This window comes from Orycteropus afer, unplaced genomic scaffold (genome assembly GCF_000298275.1).
Source record: "Orycteropus afer afer isolate SDZICR_OR568_19922 unplaced genomic scaffold, OryAfe1.0 scaffold00347, whole genome shotgun sequence".
NCBI classification, from domain to species: domain Eukaryota; kingdom Metazoa; phylum Chordata; class Mammalia; order Tubulidentata; family Orycteropodidae; genus Orycteropus; species Orycteropus afer.
The window spans coordinates 2,347,244-2,371,914 of NW_006921934.1; the positions used below are offsets into that span (position 1 = coordinate 2,347,244).

General features: G+C 38.5%; 1 protein-coding gene across 1 annotated transcript in view; it reads right to left on the reverse strand.

Moving 5' to 3' along the window:
- The window catches only part of PTPRN2 (protein tyrosine phosphatase receptor type N2), a 1,483,255-nt gene that overhangs the window by 1,124,701 nt on the left and 333,883 nt on the right, over positions 1 to 24,671 (reverse strand). The window contains exons 7-9 of the mRNA XM_007952571.1: positions 21,563 to 21,790; positions 20,071 to 20,093; positions 12,130 to 12,503 (exon numbers count right to left, since the gene is read on the reverse strand). Of these exons, the coding sequence (XP_007950762.1) occupies positions 12,130 to 12,503; positions 20,071 to 20,093; positions 21,563 to 21,790 (625 nt within the window). The remainder of the gene's footprint in view (positions 1 to 12,129; positions 12,504 to 20,070; positions 20,094 to 21,562; positions 21,791 to 24,671) is intronic.

The window sequence follows — 24,671 nt, forward strand, 5'->3', positions numbered from 1 at the left end:
TTTTTTTTTTTTTTTTGGTTGTTTGTTTTACTTTTATAGGGATTTAAGGTTCTGTTCCACATTGTTTTCCCATTCTACCAGGGTCCATCTATACTGTAGTGGTAACTAGGCATCATCTAGTTCTTCTGGTCTCAGGGTAGATAAGGTTGTGGTTCCTGAGGTCCTTCCCTTTAAAATATTATAAAGCTCCTTCCTCCTTTTGAGCAATTTTGAAGTAGAACAGCCTTTGTACCTTTGAACAGATTCTTCAAAGGACTCATGAGTTAAGACAGCTCTTAATGACCTAACCTTCTAAATTGGGGATTTTCCATTCCTACCACTTCAAGTAAGTCCCTGACTAGGGCACACCATTTGCACCTGGCTACTACCTGAAAGATGGGAGGTTTGAATCTACCTGGAGATGCCATGGAAGGAAGGCCTGGTGATCTATTTCAGAGAAGTCAGCCACTGAAAATCTTAGGGAGCACAGTTCTACTCTAACACACATAGGGTTATCATGAGTCAGAGTTGGCCTGAAGGCATTTAAAAAAAAAAAAATGACTTCACTGTAAAACCTGTAACACACACTCTAAGGAAAACTGAATTAGAAAACTGACAGACAAGCCACCTACAGAGATATAGTATTAAAAAAAAAAAAAAAAGTAAAACAGAACCCTTTCTTTCAAAACAGAATAATTGATTCATTAAGGAAACTGATTAATGAAATAACTGTAGGATGGAATTAGACTTTGGATCCATGAATGATGCTGGAACTGCTCTACCATTTCTTACAGACTCCCAGAAGTTCAGTTCCTCTTAGGTTAATCTGAAGCCTAAATCTCTATCCTTTCTTAGATGACTGTAGATTCATCCCTGTCTGGAATCAACTGTGATAGCACTGCCTCCAGGCCTCTGGGGAGGCAGGTGTGGCAAGATGACTTCTGACTTTCTCCCCCTCTAACTCTCCTCTTTCTACACTCTCCTTAGCCTCTCCTGTTGGAGAACTAAGTAAGTTCATATTTTCTTTCGGAAGTACAGTTTGACAGCAGTGGTGAGGTGGAAAGAGTCAAAAGAGCTGAGTGGAAGTCCTGGTTTTGCCATTTACAATCTGTGTGGCTATAAGGAGAACAATTAGCCCCTTGAGCTTGAGTCTTCCTGTATGTATGATGTCAAACATGAGCTCTATGCCACAGAGTTGTGACAAAATAACTTTAAATGTGAAAGTGCTTCATAGAGGAAATCACTCTAAAAATACAAGTTTAATTGATGATGATGCTTTTACAAAACTGAGGTAATATTGTGCTTGAAAACCCCAATGTGAAATTTTCCCTGGATGAAAATGAATCCTACTTGACATGACTGATGGTTACTGAGATGACTTGTTAATAGCCTATCAGGATCATCAGGACATCCATGAAATAGACAAGTGCCACCATCTGTCTGTCAATTTTCTGTACTGCACTGGGCTTGTAGGTTGCTGTGATGCTGGAAGCAATGCCAGCAGTATTTAAAATACCAGCAGGGTCAGTCATGGTGGAGTGGTTTCAGCAGAGCTTCCAGACTATGACAGGCTAGGAAGAATGGCATGGTGATCTACTTTTGAAAACTAGCCAATGAAAATCGTATGGATTACAATAGAACATTATCCAATATAGGGCTGGACAATGAGCCTCCACAGTTGGAAGGCATTACACAATAACTACAAGAATGGACTTAAATATCAACAATCATGATGATGGTGCAGGACCCACATATGTGCTAATTCTTGGATTAGCTGATATGTTGATGTTTTAGTTATTCCAGAAGGCATTTCTCATTCATTCATTTATTCATTGAAACATGCTGAATGTCTGCAAGGTGCCAAGCACTGTAAGATATGAAGACAAATAAGACCAGCTGCTGCCCTCAAGAAGCCTGTAGTCTACATAAGGGAGATGTCCATGTAAATAAGTAAACTACAATGTCTTGTTCTGTCAGCAGTTGATGGACAACAGGAAAGATGTGAATGAAGCCACATTCTAGCTCATTTTTGAGGACTGAGATATTTTCCATGGAAAATAGGCAGCCTGGCCAAACTCAGAATCATAAAGATGAGAAGATTAATGTGGCTGGAGGGTACTGTGCCTGGAGTCAGTGATAAGAGAGGAGAGAGAAAGGTAAGTGGGATTAATCAGGGTGTGAAGGGCCTTGTCTTCAAGTGAAGAAGGCATTGTATGGTATTGCATAGTACAAGCAATGGGAGTTATTAAAAGTTTGGGGTCTGACTTTATTATTATTATTAAAAGTTTCCAGCATATGAATGTGGGATTTAAAGGCACTGGTTAGCATGGGATGGGGTGGGGAGAAACATGTAGCAGAGAGAACAGATGGAAGATTATTAAAAAGTACAAGAGATAAATGAGACTGTGAAAAAGCATGGAGTTCCTGTTAATGTGCCAGGCACCTTAGGTGCTGGGGATATAACTATGAGTACAAATTGATGTGGTCCCTCAATCCATAGAGAAGGGTGAGATTGACAGAATGATTATCCACCAAAACCCACTGCCATGCAGTTGATTTCAACTCATAGTGACCCTATAGGACACAGTAGAACTATACCATAGGGTTTCCAAGGCTGTAAATCTTTATGGAAGCAGGTTGCCTCATCTTTCTCCTATGGAGCAGCTAGTGAGTTTGAACCAGACAGTTTGGTTAGCAGTGAATGCCTTAACCACCGCACCACCAGAGCTCATTTGATTATCTATAGCAGCATAAAAATTTCATACTCAGATAAGTGTTCTGAAGGGAAGTGCCAGGATTCCTTTAATAAAGGACCCTGATCTATGCTTGATAATCAGGCAAGGCTACCTTGAGGAAGTGACCTCTGATATAACATCTGAAGGATAAACCAAAAACCCAACCCAACTCAACCCACTGTTTTCAAGTCAATTCCAACTCATAGATACCCTTTAGGACAGAACAGAACTGCCTCATAGAGTTTCCAAGGCTGTAAATCTTTACAGAAGCATACTGCCTCATCATTCTGAAGAACAGTTGGTGAGCTCAAACCACCTACCTGATAGTTAGCAGCTGGCTGCTTTAAAGAATAAGGAGTGTTTATGGGCAGCATGTAAATGCTAGGGGAGGAGGAGGAGAAGGAAGTGCAAAGTGGTCCAGAGAGTGCAAGTAGCCAATGCAAAGGCCTTCTGTTACGAAGTCCTGCATGTTCCAGCAACTGAAGGCAGACTGGCTTGGCTAGAGCACCGAGAGTGAGGGAAATGGGAATGAGATGAGTCTGGAAGGCAGAAAAGGGCCAGACCAGGCAGGACCTTTTGGGTCATGTTAGGGCAACAGCAAGGGTTTTGGTCTCTATCTGAGCAACACTGGAAGGTCACTGGAAGATTTTAAGCAACAGAAAGTGACACAATCAGATTTAAGTTTTGAAAAGTTCTCTCTTGGTGCAATGTGCACAACAAATTGAAGAAGAACAGAGACGATGCAGGGAGACAAGTGAGAGGTTCCTGCAATAATCTAGTAATCCAGGCAAGAGGTAGAAAGAAGTTAGATAGAGCGGGGGAAGGAATGTCAATGGATAGAAATAGATTGCAAAGATAGTTACGAGGTAAAACAGTTTGCTGATAGCTGGATATGGGAAGTGAAAGAAAGTTTCAAAGTACCACTAAATGGGTACTTTCAAAGTACCACGAAATGGGTGGTACTGACGAAGACAGGGACATCAGAGGAGAAAAAATGACTTTGCTTTTTAGGAGGAGTTGGATATTGAAGAACATGAATTCTGTTTTACACTAGGATGAATTTCAGGCTTCTTTTACATATCCAAGTAGAGAGTCACTGAATGCCTAAGCATGGATAACCTTTCTCAAGAAGAGAAGACAAGGGGTTGTTCAAGAATGAACAGTTGCAAAAAGGACATGGGGCAGCATCTGACTTCCTCTAACTTCACAAGAGAAAAAAAGAATCACCATCAACATTAGCAGCCCTGGGCTGGTTTCTATGAGGTGGACATCAGACATGCCACCACCCTCCAAACTTTTTTTCCAATTCTGACCTCAACCATCCCTCCTGTGGCATTCTCAACTTCTCTGCTTGATCTGATAATTCTTTACAATGGCCACACAGAACTCACAGATGATATTCACAATCATGGGGTTTACTAGGGAAGTAACAAGTTACAATTCAGGATCAGAAATGACTCGAGATACAGTTCTTCAGTCAAGACAGCTTCTTCTCAGCTATGCTACAGGCACACTTCTCTATGGCCTTGGCCTCTACCCTGCTCGAACAAGTGCTACAAAGCATTTAGCTCTGCCAACTGGTGCCCAGAGAGACACCCCACTCTGCCAGCAAGTCTCCTGCCCCAAAGCACCCAGCTTTCTCACTCCACAGGCCAGGAAGCCCGCTGCTCTATCTCATGCTGGTCTCTAAGTTCTGCTTCCTCTGCTGCTGTCATCTCTCTGCTCTCTCAGCACAGGAATCTTGGGCCCAAAGACAAGTTCCACTCCCAGTTCTTCTCCTTGATAGCAGTGAGATTCCCCTTTCTGCCTCTGGGATGCCTCATTTGAAGTCTAGCAGTATGACAAAACTGACCAGTCCCTATGGGTTCCACAGACTTTATTTGCATGATCTCACACATGCAAGGACATCATGTACCTTATTTGCATTATTAACAAGCCATTGAATGCCCTTGGTGGGCCACAAGCACGTAAAATTTGCACAGTCCATTCAGTCATCTGGTGGGAATCACAGAGACCATGGCTGGAAAGGCCATATTAATTTCACTGCGTCACAAAAGTCAACAACTATTATGCTAACTCAACTGCTAACCTAAAGGCTGGAAGTTTGAGTTCACCCAGAGGTACCTCTGAAAAAGGATCTGGTGATTGACTTTAGGAAAACCCAATGGAGCATAATTCTACTTTGACAATCATGGCATCACCGTAAGTCAGAGTCAACTTGATGGCAACTAGAGCCAAAAGGTTAAATAAGATTTGGGCTAGAAAAGGTTATTTTTATTAAACAATATAGAGGTCTTTAGTGATAGTAGAATTTTGTAACTGATAGAATGAAGGTGTGTGAACAAAGCTGGAATCAAGGATGATAAACTTATTAGTAAAAATTGATTCAATTTATAATACAGAATTTTGAGATTCTTTTAAGTCAGGGTTTGGGGGTTCACTTCTCACCATTTAAGGCCCTATCAACAACACTGATACTTTATATTGTTATAATACTTACAGTACATGTAAGTATATAACTTTTACATATTATTCTCATTTAAATTTCAAAATAAGTTAGTAAGTTAAATTGAGATATGTTTAACTTAATTAAAGAAAAAATTATACTTCATTTATCTTTGAATCTTTTCCCTTCTTTGATAACTTTTACTGTGACTCCATTATTATTGGCACCCAAATATTTGTTGAATTGTATAGGTGAGTGTACTAAGGTCTAAAAAGGACAAGTAGGAAATGGATAACCCAGAACTGGAGTCCATCATTTTGAGCTCACAGACAAGTATTTAATGTTCTTTTCACTGTACATTCCCAGCACTACCAATTAAGCAGTCGAGAATTTTTAGTTTGGGGGATTTACTTCCCTTTCTTCTTCCTTTTTGGCTTTTAATACATGAGTAATATGACTGTTTGACTCATTTGCACTATTTCCTCCCACATAAGAATCTTCTTAAATGATAATGAACTCATCATGCTAACAATATTAAGACAAACAAACAAAAAGATGAATGGTGCCACACAGCAGCAATGTCTCACATTCAGCAAAGATTCCACAAAGAGATGGTGATATGTTCTGAACAAAAAAGAACACATCATCTGAGACATGATCTAAGAATAGGGCAGAATAACTGAAATCTGACCAGAAAGATAGAAGCCATTCATAAAATTAAAAATAAGAAATGTTACACAATACCGCACCACACCTCCTTTCTTGGTCATGATGGTTTCAGATCTCCCATTATCCTTTGTCCCTGCAACCATCTCTACTCCCCATCTTTAATGGCTGTGACCACTGAGGTACCACATGGGTTGCAAAATGTCTCAAAAGCAGTCAGTGGTGAAATCAGGGTCAGACTATCATCTCCTGACACTGAGATTGGTCATCTTTCTCTTAAATCATATGAACTTTCAGGAAAGATTGGTAAATCATTTCTGACAATAAGGGCTTTTAAATTTTAGAATGAGTGACTGAAAAGGTAGCAACCTCCTGCCCTGAAGTCTTGAAAATAGGCTGATTCTCAATTCTCTAATTCAGTGCCATCAAGTTAATTCCAACTCATGGCGACCTTGTAGAACAGAGTAGAACTGTCTCATAGGTTTCTGTAAATCTTTACAGGACCAGACTGTCACATCTTTCTCCCATGGAGAAGCTGGTAGATTCAAACTGCTGACCTTTCAGTTAGCAGCCAAGCATTTAACCACTGCACAACCTGGACTCCTCTCTTAACTCTCTAGGTGAATTAAATGGAAGATAGTGGGAAGAACAAGGTCTGAGGCCACATCTTACTTATGTAAGAATCTCCTGGGTCTAGAAAACAGTAAGAACTCATTGAGGTCTTCACAAATGGGGAACTAGACTTGAAATTTTCTCCCAAATTTTTGATTCTCCAAACTCTTTCATTTCCTCCGTGGGTAAAGAGAAATACCATGTCTGATATTTAAGCAGCATCTCTATAAATTATAAATTCTGACCGAATTCCCAGAAAATGTTGTGCTGTCAGAGATAGGTACCATAATAACACTTATTTTTGAAGCTAGTCATGCACTAAAAAAAATACATGTTAATTAGGAAAGCAAAAGGATTAACTGATTGACTTTTCTGGGGTGAAAGAAAGTTTTGTCATAAGAAAAAAAAAATGAAGGAAGAAAATTTGCAATATATCTGTCCCTTTTCACTATATTGAGAGGCCTAAGAAATGGAGTTCAGAAATCCTGGCTAAACATGTCCTAGCTCCATTTTTGGCATACCCTTCCCTCAGCCACTCTCATTCTGAGACTTGTGTTCTCACTCAGTGTGGCCTTCTCTCCCTACTTCAAATCCATTATTATTCATTTTCCCTTTAGGTAGTTATTGCTCATAGGCTAATATTATTTATTTACTAACCATTTATTATGTCCCTGGCACTGTTTTAATGCATTACATAATCCTCCCAACAACTCATTTACTCTTTCCAACCATCCTTTGAGGTTCTATTGTTAGCCCTGTTTTAGACACAAGAAAACCTAAGCTTATCTTGGAAAAGTAAGTAAGTTGCTCAAGTCACATGGCTAGTGTGAGATTCATACATGGCACTCTGGCCTCAGTGAAAGTTCTTCACCCTTTCAAGATGTCATCTCCAAAGAATATGTAAGCCATGCTATTTCTCAAGGACACACATATACAAAGATGGAAAGGTCATGTGGAGACAGGCTTTTATTATAATGGTAGGAATTGCAGGTACTTCCATTGAGCAGGTGATGAGCTTTTAAATGATCCTCGCACCTTTTTTCTGAGTCCACAAGTCACTGCATTACATACTGGATCAGTCTTATCCTGGATACAATGAAGGATCTCTCCCAACATTGATGTGTTTGTCTCTGACATGAAATTTATTACTAATTTTACTTTTCAAAGTCTGCTTTTTTGAGTAGTGCCTAAGGCATCTGACTGCTAACCAGAAGGCTGGCAGTTCAAACCCACCAGCCACTCCTCGGAAGGAAGATTGGGCAATCTACTTCCATAGTGATATCACCTCAGAAGCCCAAGGAGGGGTTGCTATGAGTCAGGTCCGACTCAACAGCAGTGTGTGTATGTGTGTGTGTGTGATTTTTTTGATCATGGATTTCACTTCCCCAAAGTCAACCTGATTAGCTGGCTCTAAATGAGTTTCCTATAGGAATATATCCCATCTAAGAGAAATATTTTGTTAAATAATGAGAGGTATACCAGTTCAGCATAACATCAAGATCACATGTCTGTTAAGCATTTATTTTTTAGATTTAAGAGTCAATTTCTTCATTGCTGAGAGGTAAATAGTCCCCTTTGCTTCAAACTATGCTTCCATCCTGGGATCTCTTCCTACCAACTAACAACAAATAATTTTTAAATCGTCCTTGGAGGACCAGGGATGACAGCCCTGCCCTTCATCCAGTCCTGAATAACCCATCTTGTAAAGAGAATAAAATGTAAATGGTGAAGGATTAAACTACACCCTCTCTATGAGAAAATGTAAGGAATAAAATAGTGCCTTGCAGAACTAAGCTATATTATTCTCCCATCTAAATGTCAATGACAAGAACACCTGTCAATGATAAGATTACACAGTTGCAACTCATATTCCTTCACCTTTTTATGATACAGCCAAATACACAGAAGTCTGTTTTTCCTAAAAGAATAGCATTGGATTGTTGTAAATTAATAGCTGATATATTAAGGTTTAGGCTGAGGTCTTGTGAAATATTGCCTGAGTAAATCCCAAATTAATAATTAATCTGATAACAGGGGCAAAAAGCACAATCTATCTGTAGTAGAGTGGGAGACATAATCCTTTAATATGTTATGCCTTATAAAGAATAGTAAGAATTATTGACAGAGAGCTGTATTATGTTCACTATACATATTTCATGCAGGTGAAATGATGAAAGAAAAAGGGAAATATGCTAAAATAACAGAATTCTTTTTTTTTTTTTTTCTCACCCACTGCTGAAAGCAGGCAAATGTTCATGTCTCAAAGGTACGAGCAAGGAATGCTCTATAGAAAATAAACTTTGAATGCAAAGCAAAACCCAATTCTAATAACAGCTTCATTTTTCACCAAAAGCAAAGAGGAAATGACCCGATTTGATAGGTCTCTCTCCATCAGAAAGTGCTGAGACTGCAGCTGAGACAACTGCCAACAAGGAAACTGTCATTTTACTCCCATGATTAGCGTTGATGCAGAGAATGGATTGGTATGGATTGCCCTGCTCTGAAAGGTCACTAGACAAACTGCACAAGTCATCTCTTGTTCTCCAGGTTGACAACTAGGTTGCCATTTTGAGTAGTCTTTAAAAAGATCAGAAATCTTTTTTCCTCCCAACATTTTCATGAGGATTTTCGTCTCTTCTTTTGGTGCTGGGAGCAGTAGTCTTGCCTACGTCTTTGGAAGCATCATGGTCTAATTTAGTGTATGATTCACTGGGTGCCAGCTAACTTTGAGAGTACAGTTTATAACTGATGGTAGAACTGAAGTTCTAGTGTATGAAAATAGCTTCTCAGAGCAGGGAAAAGCACAGGTTCCATCAATAACTAGACACTTTCTCAAACACATACAAAAATATACCAATGTTTTCTACTGAGAAAAAATCCACCACGCAGGATATTTTAAAATATGTTTTTATAATGGTTTGTATCACAAAGCAATCAAGTAGGTATCTCACCTTTGCTTTAATAGTGCAAACATGTATCCTCAGCAGGACCTATCATTCAAGTACCTATTTGTGCTTTTCTGTAAGACATGGTACTGTGGATATAAACTCCCACTAGGAATGTATAATTCTAAGGAAAAGAGGACAATGACAGAGACAAATAAATGGAGCATACTATAGAAGCCAAGGAGCTCTGGTGGCGTAGTGCCTAAAGCATTTGACTGCTAATTAGGTTGGCAGTTCAAACCCACCAGCCACTCCATGGAAGGAAGACTGAGGAATCCACTTCCATAAAGATTTACTGCCTCAGAAACCCAAAGGGGTCTCTATGAGTCAGAATCAACTTGATGGTAGTGAGTTGTTTTTTTTAATTATTATTATTATAAGCAAAGAGGTTAGAAATGGGTAGACTTGTCTTCATAAAAAAAGTTCTCAAGAGAAAACAGAGTCAACATTTTAGTATAAGTTTAAAGTGTTAGCCTCTTAGGTCTTATCTAAGAACAACACATGCAGGAAAATCAGCTATAGCTGAAAATAGCATTAGATTTTATTTTGGCTTTGATACATGGTCTGTGGTTTGAGTCCAAAATAAAATATTTTTTTCCAATGTGGTACACAACTAATTCTTACTAAGGAAATTTGGTATTTCCAGTGCAGCAACAGCAAACATGTGGAGTGGATTGAATTTTGTTGGGAAATGAGAACTCAAACAAGAGCCTGTGGAATCAGCTAAAAGATTGATTTTAATTCAGCTTTCTCCTCCACTCTTAATAATCATGAAAATATGATCAATTTCTTAATTAATGAAGAAATAACTTAACAAATGTATATTAATAACTCAAAAAGCAAAATGACACACACACAGACCAGCAAGACATGCCTTTCCTGCTAAAACTCTGCTTTTATTTCTTGGGGAAACCACAATTATAATTTTTTTTTTAAATAAAGCATAGCATCAAATGTCAGCTTCATTAGAGTGGTGACCTGTAAAAATGTGGCCTACCACTTCTAACTTGTTGGGCACATGATGATTGAATCCTTATCCTCATTACATTCCAATCAAAATGAGAGTGAGGAAAGAACACTTTGTTGCTGTGAATCACTTTTTTCCCTGCAAAGATGACTCATATCCTGATATTTGGACTTCTTTTGTGTGACACACATAAAGGTTTTAGTGTTTGAACAAGCCATGAAACTAACATATAGCATGGATTATCACAGCATCAAATACCAGATCCAAGTCCATCCTACAGGAAGTGTGAAATGCTCCCTTTCATTTCCATGTGCAGGAGGCAGCCAGCCAACAATGCCCTCAGGAGAGCCACCTGTGCCCAAGACTTGGCTTATTTACATTCTTTTTGCAATTGCCCTTCTCCCATCCCACCTGAAGATGCCAGCTACTTTAAAATCCCCATGATCCTGGTCAGCAGGGAAAATCAACCTAGAGGTGAGAAGAGAAGAGCACCAAAGAACTCAGGGAGGACTTTTATTCTTTTCAAACATACTTCAAAGAATTACTTTCAAGCCCAGGTTTCAAGTTCAGAAGTACTAGGTAAAAGAGGTGTAGCTGGGTTCTTGGGTATCCATCTATACCCAAGATAATCTGGATTCTTCCATTCTTTTTTTTTTTTTTTTCAAACAAATCAATTACTCTCATTGAATTGACTCAAATTAGTTTTCTATTCAACCATTTATACACATTTTGTTTCATAACACTAGTTGCAATTCCCTCAGTGTAACATCACTCTGTCCACTTCCTCCCTGGGTTACCTGTTTCCATTCATATTGTTTTCCTGCCTTCTAAGCTTTGTTTTAAGGCAGTTGATTACTCTAAGTAGTACATTCCTTACCAGTGTTACTATTGTCTTTCATAGGCCTGTCTTTTGTTCAGCAGCAAGGTGGTCCCTGGGGTTGGTTCTAGGCTTGAAGAATATCTAAGGGCCACAGTTTCAGAGGTCCCACCAGTCTCTATCAGACCACTAAGGCTGGTTTTTTTTATGATTTTGAATTTTGTTCTACATTTTTTCCCCACTCTGTCCAGAACCTTCGGTGGTCCCAATCACAGCAGAGCAGTTGGTAGTGGTATCTAGGCACCATCTAATTCTTCTGGTCTCAGAATACTGGAGGTTGTGGTTCGTGTGGTCCATTAGTCCTTTGGGCTAGTTGTTGCCTTGAGTCTTTGATTTTCTTCACTCTTCTTTACTCCAGATGTGAAGAGACTACTAGTTGCATCTTAGATGGCTGCTTGTTAACTTTTAAGACCCTAATCACTACTCACCACAGTAAGGTATAGAACATTGTATTCGTTCACTATGTTTGACTTAGCTATCCCCCAGAACTGTGCACTTGATCCCCATAAGGTGACTGACTCATCCCCATAAGGTGTTTGGTTATGGGTAAGAATATGTGCTGTTAATATATCATGCATATAGTAGAGCAAACAGATGCCAAAGACATGAAAACTTCTTATCCATAGAGTTTCAATGGATGGTTTTTCAGAAGTAGACCACGAGGTCTTTCTTCTGAGGCACCTCTGGGTAGACTCAAACTGCCAACCTTTTGGTCAGCAGCTAAGAGTGTTAACTGTTTGCCACCCAGGGACTCTTTTATTCTTTCAATTAAAGGCAGATAGATAGATAGATAGATATAGATATAGACAGACAGACAGACATATTTTATTGTGGTGCCCCTCTATCCTGTCAGGACGTCAGGGTACCAAAAGAAAAAAGAGGAAAAACAGCTTCCTACTTACTCGTTTTCGGTCACAATGTAGCCATATTCCTCCTCATCAGAAGATTTGACTTCTAATTGCAGGCCCATACCTGGGCGCTGTTGAGATTCTACTTGAAGGCTTTCATCTTGCTTCAAAGCTCCTGGATTCCAGTTTTGATAATCCCCAAGCCTATCCACGCTGGGCTCAGAATTTGGCTTCTTATCAAATAGCTCTTTGAAGTAAGTCTGACTTTTGACATTTTCAATCCCGACATTCTCTTCTTCTGATGACTCGGGGTCCTCCGATTTCTTGATATCTGTTTTAAGGGACTTTGCAAGAGAGAAAGCTTCAGGCAACTTTTGGGGCTTGTGCTCCTTCAAGAGGTCCCCAAGTTTGACATTTAAGCGTTTGACCTATCAGAAAGAAAACTTCATGTAAGATAATGACTACAAGAATGGACTAATGACATGCATAAACTGAAGCAATAATTGTGATAAAATTCATCCATATGGACAATAATGTTGTTGTTGTTATGTACCATCGAGTCAGCCCCAACTCATAGCGACCCCTCCTTGGGTTTCTGAGGCAGTATCACTACGGAAGTAGATTGCCCAACCTTTCTTCGGAGGAGTGGCTGGTGGGTTTGAACCACCAGCCTTCTGGTTAGCAGTCAAGTGCCTTAGGCACTATGCTATCAGAGCTCCTATGGACAATAATAGGCAATCTAAAATAAAACTGTTAATGAAAGCAAAGCTTATACCATGACTACATAGAATCATATATGTTGTTGTTAGGTGCTGTCAAGTCAGCTCTGACTCATCGTGACCCTATGTACAATAGAATGAAGACTGCCCAGTCCTGTGCCAGCCTCACGATCCTTGTCTGGTACATCCTATACCTGAACCTATCGTTGCAGCCACTGTACCAATCTGTGTCGTTGAGGACCTTTCTCTTTCTCACTGACCCTTCACCTTACCAAGCATCATATCCTTCTCCAGAGAATGGGCTCTTCAGACACCACCAATAGGTGAGACAAAGCCTGGCCATTCTCACTTCCAAGGAGCATTCCTGCTGTACTTCTTCTAGGACAGATTTGTTAGTTCTTCTGGCAGTCCATGGTACTTGCAGTATTCTTTGCCAACACCACAACTCAAAAGCATCAACTCTTCTTTCACTCACTCACTCTCACTGCCGTTTCACTCACTCAACTCACAGCGACCCCTCCTTGGGTTTCTGAGGCAGTGTCACTACAGAAGCAGATTGCCCAATCTTCCTTTTGAGGAGTGGCTGGTGGATTTGAAGTGCCAGTCTTCTGATTAGCAGTGGAATGCCTTAGGCACTATGCCACCAGAGCGCCAACTCTTCTTTGGTCTTCCTTATTCACTGTCCAGCTTTCACATGCATATGAGGCTATTGAAAATACCATGGCTTGGGTTAGGCACACCTTAAGCTTCAAAGAGACATCCTCACTCTTCAGCACTTTAAAAAGGTCTTTTGCAGTAGATTTGCCCAGTACAATATGTCATCTGATTTCTTGACTGCTATTTCCACTGATGTTAATTGTGGAACCAAATAATATGAAATCTTTGAGAACTTCAGTCTTTTCTCCATTTATCATCATGCTGCTTATTGGTCCAGTTGTGAGGATTTTTGTTTTCTCTCTGTTGAGGTGTAATCCATACTGCAGACTTTAGTCCTTAATCTTCATTAGCGAGTGCTTCAAGTCATCATCACTTTCAGCAAACAAGGTTGTGTTGTCTGAATATTGCAAGTAGTGCAGGGAGCTCTAGTGGTGTAGTGCCTAAGGCATTTGACTGCTAACCAGAAGGCTGGTGGTCAAACCCACCAGCCATTCCTCGGAGGGAAGGTTGGGCAGTCTACTCCTATAGTGATACTGCCTCAGAAACCCAAGGAGGGGTTGTTATAAGTCGGATCCGACTTGACGGCAATAAGGTTTTTTTTTTTTTTTTTTTTGGTAATGAGTCTTCTTCCAATCCCAGTGCTGCATTCATCATATAGTTCATCTTCTTGGATTATTTGCTCAGCATACAGGCAGAATAAGTATGATGAAAGATTAGAACTCTGATGCATTTTTTTTTTCTAATTTTAAACCATGCATTATCCCCTTATTCTGTTTGAATGACAGCCTTCTGGTCTATGTACAGGTTTCTCATGAGCACAATTAAGTGTTCTGGAATCCCCATTCTTATCAATGTTATCCATAATTTGTTATGATCAACACAGTCTAATGCTTTTGTTTAGTCAAGAAAACACAAGTAAACATCTTTCTGGTATTCTTTGCTTTCAGCCAAGATCTATCTGACATCAGCTATGACATTCTTTGTTCCACATCCTCTTCTGAATCCAGCTTGCATTTCTGGAAGTTCCCTGTCAATATACTGCTGTAACTGTTTTTGAATCATCCTCAGCAAGATTTTACTTGCATATGATATTAATTATATTGTTCAATAATTTGCACATTCTGTGGGATCACCTTTCTTTGGAATGGGTAAAAGTATGGATGTTTTCCAGTCAGTTAGCCAGGGAGCTGTCTTCCAAATTTCTTGGCATACATGAGTAAGTGCTTCCAGTGTGGCATCACTTGTTGAAACATCTCAATCATATATCGATGAGAAGTATTCACCAAAATGGAAGATGCAGGCATTATGTATCAGTATCACTTAAATAGTTCATTTTCTCTCCCCTGCTCTATTTCCCTGTGTCTCTGTTTCTCTCCGCCACACACACATCTTTCTAAAGAATCTCATTTTGTAGTCAGCGTAGGTCCACTGGCATCTGTATTTTGAAAAACTGATTCCAAGACTGTATCCTTCTGTAAACAATGATAACCTAACAACAATAATAACAGTAATAATTAAGTCTTCTAATGAACAAAGGCAGTGTACTAAATATTTTACATATATTAGCTCATTGAATTATCAAAATAACCCTATGAATTAGGAACTGTCATCCTCCCATTTTACAGAAAACACAAAGAACACTAACCCACTTGTGAGTACATCACAGAGATGCATAAATATTGTCTTACAATATATAGGGGATATTTGGTCAAGTCCTGCAATGCTCATACCCTCATCCTGAAACCTGTTTCCTGGAAAAGAGGCTCCTCAGAACCACATAATCAATCTTTTTAAATAACTTAAATTTTAAAATAACATGAATTCTTCTCTCTTAACATAAAATCTTCTCTTATTTATTTATTTTAAGTTTCTATTTACTTTATTTCTTCTCCAATGTTTGTTATTTCCTCCTTCTGGTAGCTTTAGTGTTATTTTGCTCTTCTTTTTCTAGTTTCTCAAGTTGAAAATTTAGGTTTTTGATTTGAGAGATTTCTTCTTTTATAATGTAGGTGTTTACCACAATTGTTTCCCCAAGCACTGCATTCACTGCATTCCATAAGTTTCAGTATGTTGTCCTTTAATTTTCATTTAACTCTATGTATATTTATGGTTTCTCTCTTAAATTTCTTCTTGACTCATTGGTTGTTTAACAGTGTGCTGTTTAGATTCCACATGTTTATGAATCTTCCAATTTTCCTTTCACAATTATTTCTTGTTTCATTCCTCTGTGGCCAGAGAAGATGCTTAGTAAGATTTAAATCTTTCCAAGACAGTTGTTACTGAGAGTTGTTTTGTGACCTAGAATATGGTCTAACCTAGACATGATCCATGTCCACTAAAGAATGTGTATTTTGGGTGGAGTATTCTATATGTGTCTATTAGGCCTAGATGGTTTATATTGTTGTTCAAATGTTCTATTTCCTTTTTTATCTTCTAGAAGTTACTTCCTTAGTGATACTGCCTTAGAAACCCAAGGAGGGGTAGCTATGAGTCGGGTCCAACTCTATGGTACATAACAACAACAGAAGTTCTATCCATTATTCAAAGTTATCATTGAATAGCTTGATATTGATGTATCCTACTATCATTGTAGAAATTTCCATTAAAAAAAAAACTCACTGCCGTTGAGTCGATTCTGACTCATAGCGACCCCTCCTTGGGTTTCTGAGGCGGTATCTCTGCAAAAGTAGATTGCCCAGTCTTCCTTCCAAGGAGTGGCTGGTGGATTTGATCCACCAGCCTTCTGGTTAGCAGTCAAATGCCTTAGGCATTATGCCACCAGAGCTTCTAGAAATGTCCATTACTCCCTTCAATTCTGTCAATGTTTGTTTGCTTCATATTATTTTGGGCTCTGATGTTAGGTGTATATATATCCATAATTATTATATCTTCCTGATTAATTGAAAGTTTTATCACTGTATAATGTCCTTCTTTGTCTTTTATGATAGATTTTGACTTAAAGTCTATTTTATCTGATATCAATATACCATACCAGCTCTCTTTTTGCTTGGACTTTCACTTTCCATTCACTCTCAACTATTTATATCCTTGGGTCTAAGATATACCTCTTGAAGACAGCATACAAATGGATCATGCACTTGTTTTGTTCTGTTTTTTATCCATTCTTCCACTCTCTTTTGATTAGGGAGTTTAATCCATTTATATTTAGGGTAATTACATATAAGAAAAAAATTACTTCTGCCATTTTCCTACTTATTTTTTTGTGTATCTTATGCTTTCTCTTCCCTCATCTCCTCCAATACTACCATCATTTGTGTTTTGTTGAGTTTTTTCAGTGAACCATTTTGATTCCTTTCTCCTTTCCTTTTGTGTATATTTCTTAGATATTTTTCTTAGTGATTACCTTGGTTATATTTAACTTCATAACATTATAATAACCGACTTTAAATTGATACCAACTTAACTGCAATAACATACACAAGTTCTATTCCTATACCATTCCTCCCCACATCTCCACTTCATATAACTATTATCATAAATTATACCTTCATACATTATGTGCCCAGTAGCATGACTTTATATTTTATGTGTTCTTCTTTTGAAATCATGAAAGACATAACTAATAGTCACTAACCAAAAATACTATAAAACTGGCACCTATTTTTGCGCATGATATTATCTTTATCAAGGAGCTCTGGTGGCACAATGGTTAAAGCTTTTAGCTGCTAAGCTAAAGGTTGGCAGTTTGAACCCACAAGCCACTCCATGGGAGAAAGATAAAGCAGTGTGCTTCCATAAAGATTTACAGCCTTTGAAACCCAATGAGGCACTTATACTCTGTCCTAAGAGATTGCCAGGAGTCAGAATTGACTCAATGGAAGTGAGTTTGGTATTTTTGGTTTTATTACCTTTATCAGAATCTTTCTTTTCTGCATTTGTCTTTGAGTTACTGTGCAGTGTCCTTTCACTACTATCTCAAAAACTCACTGTAACATTTCTTCTAGTGCAAGTGTCACAAAGTCCCTCATCTTTTATTTATCTGGGGATATCTTAATTTCTTCCTCATTCTTGAGAGATAGTTTTTCCAGATATAGAATATTTGTTAGACAGTCCTTTTCTTTCAGTACTTTAAGTATGTCATTCCTCTGCCTTCTGGTGTATAAGGATTCTGAGAATAAATTTGAATTTAACCTTATTGAGGATCCCTTGTATGTGACATTTCCCTTCTCTACTGTTTCTTTCAGGATTCCCTTTATTTTTAGCTTTTGAGAGTTTAACTGGAATGTGGTTTGGAATATATTGAGTTTTTTTCTACTGGGAGTTCATTGAGCATCTTGTATTTGTAGATTCATATCCTTCATTGAATACAGCAAGTTTTCTGCCATTATTTCTTCAACTATATTTTTTATTCTTTATCTCTCTCTTCCCCTTGTGGGAATTCCGTTATGTATATGTGAGTTTGCTTTGTGGTGTCCCACAATTACAATAGGTTCTGCTCAGTGTTCTTAATCCTTTTTTTAATTTTGGTCTTCAGACTCAATAATTTTGATTATCATTCCTCTAATCTACTGATTCTTCAGCCAGCTCAAATCAGCTGTTCAACTTCGCCAGAGAATTTATTTCAGTTACTGTATTTTTCAGTTATGGTATTTCTCTTTGATTCGTATTTATAGTGTCTATCTCTTTATTAGGAGTCCTGGTAGCACAATCATTAAACACTTGGCTGCTACCAAAAAGTTGGCAGTCTGAACATATTCAGTGGCTCCAAAAGAGAAAGACCTGGTGATCTGCTTCCAAAATATAACAGCCAAGAAAACCCTGTAAGGCAATTCCACTCTGTCACATATGGTCACTACAAGTCAAAACAGATTTGATAACACCTAACAATAACCTCAGAAGGAAGGTTGGGCAATCCTACTTCCGTAGTGATACTGCCTTGGAAACCCAAGGAGGGGTCGCTATGAGTCGGGGCCGACTCGATGGCACATAACAACAACAACAACAACAATAACATCTCTTTATTAATATTCTCATCTTGTTCAGTCTAGTTTTCCTGATTGCCTTTAGTTCTTTGTCCTAATTTTCCTTCAGTTCTTTGAGTATATTTAGTACTTTTTTTTCCAAGAAAAGTCTTCTAATCTGCTCAATATCTAGGCTTCTATAGCTATAGTTTCTCTCCTCACATCTTGTTCTATTTGCAATTTCTTTGTATGCTTTGTAACTTTTTGTTGAAACTAAGACATTAAAATATTACAGTGTATTAGCTCTGAGTATATGGATGGTGTTCTCAATCCACCCACATACAGAGTGGTTTCAAAAGTGATCATTTCTGCAAGACATTCTCAGGTGGGCACAGTCTGCTCACTGCTCCCTCTCCTACTCTGTGAAAGCTCTGATTCAAGTCAAACCTAGGGTTCAGGTCTCCAGATAGATTAGAACAGACACACCAGATCAGAACAGTCTGACATCAAAATCTGCTCTGATCCCTCCAGAGAAAGAGTTCATGACTTCTTTGTGAACATGAAAGCCATGGTCTACCTCCACTCTAGCTACCTGCTGCTGTGCTGGAAGGGGTAAATGTAGAAACAATAGAAAGGTAAGTTTTCTTTCTACTGTTTAAAATATCTTTTTCTTGTTTCAGTTTGTGGTTAGTTGTTGCAATCCTCCATCCACTTTTTCAGAGTTCCTCTAGCATTCAGATGACAGATTTATAGTTGCTTTTCTCATGTTGCCATATTCTCAGAAGTCCATCCCACCCATTTTGATGGACATTTAAACCAATAATCGCTCATGTTTTCTTCTAATACTTTCTAACAGGCACTGAACCATAAATCCACTAAGCTAATGTGACTAAAGAATTACTAACCAAAAAATATTTTTTCCACTTCACAAAAAGAATTTCATAAAAACACAAATTACTGCCATTGCTTGTTGTGAACTGATTTACTACATCTTTAAGACTTGTATTAATGACCTAGGGTTTTTAAATAGGAAAACTAATAAATTGCTCAGTGAGTGGATACTATCTGTAACTAAGTACTTTTTCAAATTGTTTTCCAAAACCAAATGGCAATAATGGAATTGTTCTATAATCTGTGCTGTCCAACATGTTAGTCACTGGCCACATGTGACTAATGAGCATTTGAAATGTGGTCAGCACAACGGAGCGACTGAAATTTTAATATAATTAAAATTTAGATTTCAATAGCCACATGTTATGCCAGAGACTACCATATTGGGAAGAGCAGGTCTAAGTTACGCAGAACCTGCAAATGTCCCTGTACTAAATAAATCTTAGAGATCAGTTTATACAGGGTGATAAAAGTATATAAAATGGACACATAATGTTATAATTGGATATCTCTGCTTTTGGAAATTCCAAGAATTACTAGTATTCTTTGTAAACAATCATACTTTCCAAATTTCTACAATGTATAAATATTAGTTGTATCATCTAAAAACAGATACTATTATATATAGAAACATACACAATTTATGTACACCTCATACTTTTTCTCTATTTGGAAACTATGAGGGTTTTTCAATCTTTTTTCAGAAAAGAAAAATAAAAACTTTGTATTTCATAAGAAAGTCCCCAAACCATTAAAAAGATAAATTTTACCTAGAGAACTAAACATTTAGAGACATCCCATCTTACCTCCTCATAAATTTTATCATCATCTTCTTGTACTCCATTATCTGTAAAAGACATAAGCATGATCAAAATCTTTGTCAAGAATGTCATCACAAGGTATCATAGCATGTAAAAAGATAACCACATAGAATCCTTCTTTACAGGAGATTGAGCATAATGATGTTGGTCTAATTTATACTCTAAAGTAAATCTATTCTGTTTATAGTACAAATAATAGTGTTCCATAAAGTTCATGAAATAGGAGGGGGGTTTACAATGTAAACAAGAGACATGAAGTCAGTCAAAAATTACATTACTCAGTTTCATGGCTTAATGTATTATATGTAGTGTTAGTTCACAGCAAGAAAAATCCATTGTATCTAGTTGCAGTTAATATTTACAAGAAAATAAACTGAAGCATGGAGCCCAAACCACTTAACAATTAAGATGGTTTCAGATTTCATTGACTTAGGTATTTTACTGTGGTGATCATTTATTTCTAAGTAAATATCATACATACAATGCCCAACAGTACATAACTCATTGTACACTCCACAAGCTGGGACAATAGCTCCTTGGGGATAGAAGCCACGTCCCAGAGACCTTTTATATTCCTCCTAGTCCACAGGTTAGGCATTTGACTGGTTAACATAAAATACTGTTACATGGAGTTTCAGTTTCTTTTCTGACATTTTATTCATCTGTTGAATAATGCTTCTACCTCCAACAAGTCTTCATCCCAACCCACCAAGAAAATGGGGACAAATCTTTCCTTTGCATTTTTGGCACATAATTTTGCATGCCTACCATGTGCAAATCCACCAGCCACTCCTCGGAAGGAAGATGGGGCAATCTACTTCAGTAGTAATACTGCCTCGGAACCCAAGGAGGGGTCGCTATGAGTTGGGTCCGGCACATAATAACAACAACAACACTAAGTGCAAGTACTTTGTTAGATGCTTTAATGTAGCTCCAAAGAATCTGAAAAGTAATTAGGCCATAAGGAAGGTCAATCTTCAGAGAAGAATCACACCTACCCTGCACAGGCAGCTGCCTCTGAGATGTGATCTCTGCTTCCCTCCAGAAGCAGCCTCAGAGGGTGCATGTGGGCTTCAAGCAGACATTTAATGAACCCTTTTCACTTTATTATTCAAATATTTGACAATATTCACTCTCCCTATACAAACAAAAACACTTTCTCTCACTCCTAATTTTTTTTTCTTTTTTCTCTATCTGAACCTCAGCAGAGAGGAATTACACCTCCTGACAGAGAGCAATTTGCCTTTCAACATAATTGCTCTGGTAGGCTTAGCCTGTTAAGAAAGCTTTTAGAGGCAAAGTTCAAACAGATAAAAATCATTAATACAAATCCCCATCTCCCCAGCAGAAAGAATGCATTAAGGCTTTGGTAAGCGTGCAGATCTTTCAACAGCTCAAAGGCCTCATCCCTTCTCCCAAAACATCTACTACAAATGTAAATGACCCAAGAAGCTGGAAGTTTCACCTTGTAAATCACCTGGACCCTTCTTGTCATTTTCATAAAATGCTGCCTTGGAGCTGTCTGCCTGTTCTCCTGGTTTTCCTTCAGCTTCTCTTCCAGTGCTCTCCTGATTCTCTTTGGTATCTCCACCTTGCATGGCATTAGCAATCACTTTGGCCATCTCATCAAGCTCCAGGAGACCCAGATTGTCCACATTAACCTGGTGCTTTCTCAGGTCCTTCAGGAGATTCTGAATAAGTGCTTCTAAAGTACACACACAAAAATGAACACAAATAAATCATGCATTGAAATATCCAAAAGAAGTGATGGTAGGCCTAATTGCCAGGAAATATATCAAGTGCACCCAAATATTTTGAGGCAACTTTTTCATCAATGTCAAACCTAGGGCTCAAAAAATATTTTTTGTATTTGTTGAATTTGAATGACATAAAAAACTCAGGCCATTACCATAGTTTAGTATCTTTTAAAAAGTCAAAACAGAAGTAGAAAACCACAGAGAATGAAAGATAAACTCATTAGTCTGATTAAAGGGCTGTGTTGTTGTTGTTGTTGTTATGTGTCCTTGAGTTGGAACCGACTCATAGTGACCCCTCCTTGGGTTTCTGAGGCAATATCACTATGGAAGTAGACAGCCCAAACTTCCTTCCGAGTAGTGGCTGGTGGGTTTGAACTGTCAGCTTTCTGGTTATCAGTCAAGTGCCTTAGGCACAATGCTACCAGAGCTCCCGATTAAAGGGCTAGAAAGTGGTATCTTTGTTAAGGATTGGGTTGTGTCCCCCAAAATATGTGTTTCAGTCTTAACCCCTATATCTGTAGATATGACCTTGTTTGGAAATGTGCATTTTTTTTTGTTGTTGTTGTTGTTATTTTTATGTTAGGACCCTGGGTGGTGCAAGCAATTAGGACCCTGGATGGTGCAAGCAAACAGGCTAAGCCTACCAGAGCAATTATGTTGAAAGGCAAATTGCTAAAGGTCGATGGTTTGAACACACCCAGAGGCTCCACAAAAGAAAAGGCTGGCAAACTGCTTCCATAAAGATTCAAAAACCAAAAAACCAAACTCACTGCCATGGAGTCGATTCAACTCATAGCGACTCCTCCTTCGATTTCCAACCTCGGAAGGAAGGTTGGGCAATCCTACTTCCGTAGTGATACTGCCTCGGAAACCCAAGGAAGGGTCGTTATGAGTCAGGGCCGACTCGACGGCAAATAACAACAACAACAACAATCTCTGCAGAAGTAGATTGCCCAATCTTCATTCCCAGGAGTGCCTGGTGGATTTGAACTGCCAGCTTTCTGGTTAGCAATCAATTATGCCTTAGGCACTACACCACCAGAGCTCCTTTACAAAATAAAAGTAGCCCCAAATTATGCATGTGTTGTGTCCAAGAGTTTATTTGTAAGTCAAAGTGAAATGTAGAAGGCATTTCTCCATTGAAACAACGTTAGAATGTAGGTTTAGTTACAAAGCCAGTTCATCTAATCTTTGCCTTAAGTGCAGCTAATAGACATTACAGAAAGGATAGTTAGTCAGGAACAAAAGAATTTCATTATGTAATTTAGTCTCTGATTCAGTACCAGCACTGAGGGTGGGAATTCCACCACCTCAAATGCAGTGTGACAGTCCCTCTGTTAGAGGCCACAGAAATGCAGAGGTGGGAAGAGGCACTGGGGATGGGGAACTGAGTCCACTGAAAATAACTATCTACCTCACAACTTCCACCTATCTTCCTTCAGTCCCCACATCAAGCTTCAGTTTTTTAGGTGTTTGCAGGAAGTTTCCAGCTGTCAACAACACAAAGCACACAGGAGTTAAGAACATCAAACAAGGGGTAAGAAGATTTCCTTTTCCCTTTTCTTTTAATTATGCTTTGGGTGAAAGTTTACAGAGCAAATTAGTTTTCCATTCAATAATTTATACACATTTTGTTTTATAACATTAGTTGTACTTCCCTCAATGTAACAGTACTGTTCCCACGTCCTCCTTGCGTTCCTTGTTTCCATTCATCCTTCCTTCCTGCCATCTGAGCTTTGTTTTGGGAAAAATGCTGCCCTTCTGGTCACCTATGGTTCATTATTCTAAGAAGTATGTCCTCATGAGTATTACTGTTCATTTTATAGCCTGTATGGTGTAAGGCTGATAGTATTCCCCAGGGTGGGTTCAGTTCTTGGTTTGAAAGATTTCTAAGGGCCACAGTCTCAAGGGTTACACCAGTCTCTATCAGACTAATAAGTCTGTTCTTTATTTATGATTTTTGAATTTTATTCTACATTTTTCTACCATTCATCCAGAACCTTCTGTGGTCCTCATCAGAGCAGTTGGTAATGGTAGCTGGCTACCATCTAGTTCTTCTGGTCTCTAGGTAGTAAAGTCTATGGTTTGTATAATCCACTGGTCCTCTGAATTAATAGTTTCCTTGAGTGTTTGATTTTCTTCACTCTCTTTTACTCTAGATGGGGAGAGACCATTACTTCCATTCTAGATGGTTGCTCACTACGTACTACAGTAGGAGGTAGAACATTGTATCTGTGAACTGTGTTATGCTAATTACCTAGATGTCCCCCAAGACTGTGGTCCTAAGGCCCCAAATCAAGTGACTCATTCCTTTAAGATGTTTGATTATGGCCAAGTTTTCATAATGTTGCTCCCTATTTACCATATACATAGATATATTTGCAGCACATGCAAATACACATGTAGATATAATGTCTGCCAAACCTACATATACTCATGGGTATAGTCCTGTTCACTTTCCCATACCTGTTCAGCTTACATGTCGGCTTACGTATCAACTCATAGATTACTGTTTGTTATTACTCCCATTGCAGGATTGTGTACGTAATAGTATTTACCTTTGTTGTCTGTGACTCTTGTGTACTTCTCAGTGTCTTCCTTGGCCTTACTCATATTGTGCTGACCTCCCCCTTATTGTATACTGTCTTTGCCTTCATGCAAGTTATTATGAATCTACTTCTAGTTAGTGGTTTTCTCTCCCCTCCTTTCCAATCCCTGGTAACCATCAAAGAACATTTATTTCTGTGTGTAAGCATTTTTTTGACTTTTTACAGTAGAGGACTCATACAATATTTGCGTTTCTGTAATTGACTTATTTCACTCAGCATA